We start from the raw sequence: 7579 nt of genomic DNA, 5'->3' as shown, positions 1-7579 counted from the left end.
GAGAAGGGAATGTATTTTGAGAGCAAGAAACTGCTTCAAGAAATGGTGAAGACGTATTCTATTCAGAGGAATCAATTCTACACCACAGTGACCTCGAATGATGGTGTCCTACATCTACGATGCAAGAAGAAATGTGGTTGGATGCTACGGGGTACCAAATCGAGTGAGCACTCACGTGGTTTTACCATAGTCACGTACAAAGGCCCGCATCGGGAGACATGTGTCAGTGAAGTACTATCTAATGATCACCCACACTTGGATTCGTCCGTAATAGCCGAGTATATGAAGTCCTTTGTGCGGAAAGATCCTTCGTTGTAAGTGGAATTCATACAGGAACTGATCTCGAAGCAATTTCATTTCGATGTCCCGTATCGACGAGCGTGGTATGCCAAGGAGAAAGCTATAGCTGAGATATTTGGGGATTGGGAGAGTTCATATGGCAGACTTCCCCACTTCATGCAAGCACTCCTACGGTCGAACCCGGGAACATGTGTCGTATGGAAACACAAAGCTTTAGTGGATGGTGTATACTACAGCAACATGGAAGTGTTTGAACGAGTGTTTTGGGCCTTCGGTCCTTGTATCGATGGCTTTAAACATTGTATGCCTGTTGTCCATGATCGTTGCCTTGAGTACGTGACGTACGCTGGCTTTGGCGGGGGTACATCGCTTGGGATTCAGGGAGATCGACCGACACCTTGTCACGGCGTTAGTGGAGAGATGGAGGCAGGAGACGCACTCCTTCCACCTACCAGTTGGGGAGGCGACTGTGACATTGCGGGACGTGGAAATACTGACGCGCCTTCCAGTACAGGGGACTGCGGTGACGGGATCATTTCTAGTCGATCCCGTTGGATTGGTTGTGCGGGTTCTCGGGGTGCAGCCGGGTCCCAACGATGTTAGGGGCTCCGCCTTGAGGACGGTCTGGTTACGAGATACTTTCCAGGGCTTGCCTGCGGACGCCGATGACGCCACAGTACAGAGATACGCTCGAGAGTACTTGTTCTTCCTCATATCCGGCGTGTTTTTTCGGCAACAAGAGCGGGAGCCACTTGCAGCTTATTTACCTACAGCTGTTAGACCACGACTGGGAGCATATCCGTGGATACAGCTGGGGTAGTGCCTCTTTGGCGGTGTTGTATCGCCAACTTTGCAGAGCCTCACGGAGTGGTGCGCTCGAGATTGGAGGACCTCTGTTTGTGCTTCAGGTATACTACGTATATTATCACAAGCGAATTATGCAATGAGTAATGTCATATTTAACATAGTTTTGTGTTTTGCTATTGAAGCTATGGGCTTGGGAGCACATCCACGTAGGAAGACCAGGTAGGCCTGCTGTACATCGTTCGGGGCAGCAGGACCAGGATGACCAGTATGAGCCGTACATCGCTCCGCCTCGCCCTGCAGCTGATGAGGCTTACGGTTGCAGGTTTGTAACAATTGTCATTTTTTTCCCATATACGATTTCATTTTGTAAACATACTTACCAAATTTGTTGCCCCAGGTGGATGGTCCCCAGACTCACACAGGCACATGCGGCGACGGGTCTCCCATACTACCGAGACGCCCTTGATCGACTCATTGAGGATCAGGTACAAACTCTGAAGACATTTGTAATCATTTAGGTACTGTGTATACTGATTGTGGACTAACTTATTTAGGATGTGTTATTGCAGATCACATGGGATCCGTATGTACCGGAGTTGGTAGATGTCATGCCTGCACATCTACTGGAGCATCAGGGAGAGTGGCGTGCCCGGGTCCCCCTGATCTGTTTCAAGGTTGTGGAGAGTCACCTACCTGACCGCGTCATGCGACAGTTCGGACTGCATCAGCCTATTCCCCAGAACTGTGACACTGTCGTGCGCCTTCACGACATTGATCGTCGGGGAAAGACGGAGACAAACTGGGCACTGGAGCATTGGCAGTATCTTCAGCTATGGGAGCAGCGGTTGGGTCATGTCATTCAGGGTTATTCCATGCAGGGCGTTATGGATCATGACGATCCGTACATGGTGTGGTACAGGCTTATCACACGCCGTTTCATCAACCCCAGCTACACACCACCGTCCACCCATTACCACCCGACACATGACGTCATTAGCGGATATGTGAGTTTCTTTTACTATACTTATCATCCTCATTTTTTAACTTTTTTAAATATCATGTACTTGACTGATCGATGATTACTACAGGCGGCGGATATGGTGGCGATGTATGATGCACTGTCCCTCGCCCTTACAGACGGACCCACCAGAGCCCAGGTCCAGCGGATGCGAGATATGTCCGCGACTTCCTTACGCAGACATGGTCACGGTCATCTCATCCAACAGCGGGACGGTGATGATGGTCACTCCATCCATTCGCGGTTCGACCCCGTCCAGAGTAGCAGTGGAGGTGATCCTACGTCGCACACAGAGGCAGAGGAGTACATCTTCCACAGTTCTGCACCCTTCAAAACCCAGGAGGACGCATCGTCCAGCCAGCTCACTCCCCCCCCCCCCCGCGCCGGAACCCATTCACCACCATTCACCATTACACTCGGCGTCGTCCAAGACGAAGGGACGACAGTGAGGCTAGGGAAGGGTTACACCAAATTGATGAGTAGTGAACGTATTGTATCATTGTTTTGTCCTTTTTCCTGGAATGCTGTATATAACGATTGCATTCAATATAAGACATGCTGGTTGAATGAATCTGTTTGTGTTTTGAAGTTTTGTTTGCTTATTTATCCAAATCGGATTTATGTTAGTCAAAATAGATCCTTCAGGGCTAATGTACATTAAACAACAGACATTTGGAATCCATAGTCGAAAATGGGGAAGAAAGGATGGCCCGTGGTGGTTAATGTGGTTGTTCATGGTGGTTTTAGTGTTGTTGGTTGTGGTGGGTGGTTATCGACGGTTGTTGAATGGTTGGGGTTGGTGGTGGAGCTGGTTGAAGTGTTGTTGGAGGTCAAAAGTGGTGGCAGATGGTGGTCGGTGGTGGGGTTGTTGGTGGATTGTGGTGGCAAGAATCATGGCAGGGGGTGGTGGGTGGGGGCAGAAGAAAGTGGCAGATCAGTGGCAAAAGGCTGATTCTGCTGCTGTTTTGCACACCAGCAGAGAAACGCTGTCCCAGACAGCGTTTTAGGTTGAAAATAAGACGCTGTCTGAGACAGCGTTTTAGGTACAAGGAAGTTTGTACATAAAGCGCTGTCTGGGACAGCGTCTTTGTATAACTGTTTTTGTTTTTAAAAAACATTTTTATAAATAAAAGGCAATTACAAAAATTTTAATAAAAAAGGTCAACAACAAAGACGCTGTCCCAGACAGCGTTTTTAGGTTGATTTTTTTTTAAAAAAAAAACCCAGGCATAAAACGCTGACCGAGACAGCGTTTTATCCTGGAAGCTTAGTTTGGTAAATGCTTTTGCCACGCAACCATTTTGGTTAATATTTGCCAAAATTGGCTCACTTTGGAAAAATGTCCGCTTTACGCGGCATAAACGGTGCTCATTACTCTTTAGATTCCTTCTTTCTCTCTCCAATCTCTTAATTCTATCTCCATTTTTCTCAATCCCCATTTATCTAAATTAAGATATTTTCTTTTTCCCCAAATAATTGAAAAAAAAAAAAAAATCAGATATTTTCATCTGTCCCAGTTGAAACCCATTTGCCAGATTATTACAGGTACATTTTTTTAAATATTCGTATTGACTTTAATTTCCCTGTAATTTCCTGGTAAATTCCTATCTGGTTTTTGTAACTGTTGTTCATTTATTGAATGCATAATAGTAAATACCATTTTTTCTAAAATTTATTGAATGCTTGATGATATACTTTTATTAAGTGAATTGCAGAAGTTATGTTTGATTTGGGTTAAAATTTCCTTTGAAAATGTTTGATTTTAGCTTTATTACATGAATATTGACGCTAAAGCAGCGATTTAGGGAAATGAGATTTCTGGGTTTGACAAATATGAAGAGATTAACACCTTTTGATGTTCCTTTTAGTGTATTTTGTACCTTTTAGAAATTGAGAACTGTCTATGTGATTTGTTGTTTGCAAGCTGAATTAAACTTGTGAGTGAAAGTGCAATGTGGTATAGAGGAAGTAAATTGTAGTGCATATTTTCTTCGAGAGGCGAATCGCTTGACAAGGATTTAGAGGTGGGCGGAGGAAATGAATTAAAAGATGGATTCCGCTGCCATTAGGCCAGCTTTCAGCTGTTGAAAGTGTTAATTGTTGTGGCTTGTTCATGTATGATGTATCTCATTCCTCATGATTGGTGTATCTGATTGATTTAATCAGTGTAGAAATGTTTCAGAATATGTTTGACAGAATAGAAACAATTTGATTAGGGTATAGTCGAATGCAGGTGAGAAGAATGCAACAAGGGATTATGATGATTTGGAGACCATTTAACATAGCGAAGGGGCATGCTAATAAAGTTGTACTTATATTTTTATTTTCGGTTACAGTGTGGTTAACTATGACTGAAGAAGTTTTTTGTGTGTTGTTAGGCGTTTAAGTTTCACTAAATGTCGCTGTGATCACAATGTTGTAGTTCTATTAGTGAAGATTAAGGCTGTTTTTGGCTGGAACGAATGTTCTTTTCTAGTAATATTAGTATCCCTATACTTCTCTGGATTATGAAGAGGCGAGAATATTTTCAGCCTAAGAATATTAGTATCCCTATACTTCTCTGGATTATGAAGAGGTATTTCTAGTGCACATTTTTTCTTTGTATCCCTTACCTTCCTCCTGTCCTTCATTCCATAACCTGCCCCCTAATTTTCATGGTTTTTTTTTTCTTTTTTCTTTTTTTTTTCCCTTTTATCTGTGAACCAAATACCTCCTAAAGGAAACCAATGCATAATTGAGGTGAGAGAATAAGACTTTCCTGATTCTCTGGAGTACTTTTATTTAAATTGAGCGCTTTTGATTTACATAATTTTGATTTATTTACCTTTTCTAATCACCTCCCAAGACACTGGCACATTGCTAGCTGTAGGATCCTTTCTATCCTGTACTATCATTTGGCTTATAACCTTTTTGGGATCAATGTAAAACTTCAATATTCATTCAAGGTCTAAGATTGCTACCTGAATTAACTTTTGCGCTAAGACAGAAAACTTCATTATGGGTCCTGTTCTACAGGCCTGATTTATAGAGTATAAGTGTGTCAATACGATATTTGCAGTGCATTAAATTGAAGTACCAATGTTTACAAGGGCTGTAAATTATCTGTTCAACTCTATCCAACTTAATAATGGTTGACGTGTTTGGTTCTTGTGGATTTTATTCAGATGTTTTCTGAAGTTTGCCAGTGCTTGGCTTTTATCATTATGATTTATGATGGTGTTGAGTTACTATACAACATTAATTTTGATATGTTATAGTTAGGACTTGAGCTCTAGAATTAAAACTTACCCAAATGTCTCTGGAACTGTTAGCCTTTATTTTTTGAGCCGTCTTAGTAGAGTGCAGTTTGTATGATGCTTGATAAGAAGTCTCCTCTTTATCTATGTTTAAAGTATATGCTTCATTTAATCAGCTGGTTGGCTTGTTATCCATGAAACCAACTTTAAACTTTGTGTTTCATCTTTTGATATCTATGCTAGGACAAGCTCATTATGTTGCTAGATTCTGTATCTGCTTTGTCGCTAACGTCTCAAATTACCTTGGGCTAGATGTATTTTTACGACCTAAGCTAGACAACTTTAGCACCTGCCTACTTATTCTAGGCCATCTGGCCATGTCTTTGAGAATGTCTATGCTACATGGAATGTACGTGTTTAAGGTTTCTTTCTTGTTATACCGATGTAAATGGTGTTTTCCCATCATGTTAATTTCCATCAATAATCCTTATTCTAGACATCACTAAGTCAGTCCGTTCAGCCATTACTTTGATTGAAAGTTGTATCATAATCCCTCTATCCTGATCTTGCATGAAATTCTGTCTTAACACATCTTTTCCTGTTCATTAGCTAATTGAAGGTTACCATCTATCTTAATAGGAATGGACTTGATTCATAATTTCCAAGAATATGCTGCTGAGCGCCAATCGAGCAGAGATGCAATGGTAAATAAAACGTGTAATTCTGATGTAGCACTAGCACCACCCGCAGAATCTGAAAGTAGTCAAGGCTCTTTTGACTGCAATATATGCTTTGACTTGGCTCATGATCCTGTTGTCACACTCTGTGGTCACCTCTACTGCTGGGCATGTATTTTCAAGTGGCTCCATGTCCAAAGCTCCTCTTCACAGCCAACTCAACAGAAGACTTGCCCTGTCTGTAAGGCAAACATCTCACAAACTTCATTGATTCCCCTTTATTGCCATGGCCCCTCCCGCAGTGAAGATGAGGTTAGGAAGTCTCAACATGATGTTATACCTCCTAGACCTGCAGCAAATTCTCCTTCAAGTCAACATCTTCCATCAAACCCATTCGAATCACAACACCCAGAGTTCCGATATGCCTCAATATCATCGTCGAATTATGTGAGTCCTACAATGGCTGGGATTCTTAATCCCACAATTGGATTACTTGGAGAGTTGGTTTACACAAGGATGCTTGGAAGCACAGGTACCAACTTATTCACCTCCCCTCGTTCAAATTCTTATGCTATTGTTGGGCATAACAATCCTCGGATGCGGAGGCAAGAACTGCAGCTAGACAAGTCCCTTGACAGAGTTTCAAAGTTTCTTTTGTGCTGTGTAGTCTTATGCCTGCTTCTGTTCTGAAAAATGTGAGTTTTTTGTATAGCTGTAAAGATTGTATAATACTACCACTCCTCGTTATGGAGTTGTTGAATCTCTTAGAAAGGAAGTGTAAGATGAGCTTGGATCAGGAGTTCGTAATGCTCCCAATCATTCCAATGTACTGCAGGGTGTCTCTGGTTCTGGAAGCGAACTTTGCAAAAATTTTCATTTGAATATTGGTTGTGAATAATACTGTCCATTGAATAAATTACTGCTATCTGTAATCCCTCTCATGGTTTTGTGCTCTTTTGAGGTCAATAGTTCCTGCTTCATTTGAGGGAATTGTGCCTGCACTCACTTTTTAGTAAACTACTCTGCATTCCCTCTGTCTGGAAGTAATCATTAATAAAAGGGTTCACAATGATCTCAATAAATACTCGTCAAAATAGATTTTAGCCTCCAATTTTCTCTTAACCTCTCAATTTAAGAAGATTTTATGCAGTAGCGGTTTTGGGTTGGGTTGAAAAGAGTTCAATTGGTTGGTGGGTTAGTTTAATTAGTTTTTGCATGATTTCAAATTGGGTGGACATATTTGGTTTCAGTTGATATATCAGTTAGTAAACGGGGTTAGCTTGTTTATATTGAGCTTGGACTTATGGCGGGGTTGGGGTGTTGGGTTTAAATGGGCTGGTTTAAAATGAGTTCATTAGGTTGGTGGGTTGGTTATGAAAACTAGCGGTTTATAATCAGGTTGGGTCATATTTGTATCCGGTTGACTCAGGTCATGCAATTAGGTTTAGACAGATTAAAATGGGTTCAAGTTCATCAGATCATATTAGTTTGGGTATATTTAGAACACTGTTACTTCGTAGTTCATTATCGGTTTTACTATG

The 7579-nt window shown here is 41.8% G+C and overlaps 1 protein-coding gene across 2 annotated transcripts; it reads left to right on the top strand.

Moving 5' to 3' along the window:
- Window positions 1–3420: 3420 nt before the first annotated feature.
- Window positions 3421–6970, top strand: LOC110693267 (E3 ubiquitin-protein ligase RMA3-like). Of its 2 annotated transcripts, none has more exons than XM_021870428.1 (2): window positions 3421–3670; window positions 6001–6970. In XM_021870428.1, exon 2 carries the CDS (start codon window positions 6003–6005, stop codon window positions 6726–6728), a length of 726 nt encoding a protein of 241 aa, XP_021726120.1. In that variant the 5' UTR covers window positions 3421–3670; window positions 6001–6002; the 3' UTR covers window positions 6729–6970. The 2 variants fall into 2 exon arrangements, with proteins under 2 accessions (XP_021726120.1, XP_021726119.1); XM_021870427.1 differs by having other exon boundaries at window positions 5971–6970.
- The last annotated feature ends 609 nt before the right edge of the window (window positions 6971–7579 follow it).

This window comes from Chenopodium quinoa, unplaced genomic scaffold, assembly GCF_001683475.1.
Source record: "Chenopodium quinoa cultivar QQ74 unplaced genomic scaffold, ASM168347v1, whole genome shotgun sequence".
In the NCBI taxonomy this organism is placed as follows: Eukaryota; Viridiplantae; Streptophyta; class Magnoliopsida; order Caryophyllales; family Amaranthaceae; genus Chenopodium; species Chenopodium quinoa.
This window is presented reverse-complemented; position numbering and strand designations above follow the sequence as displayed.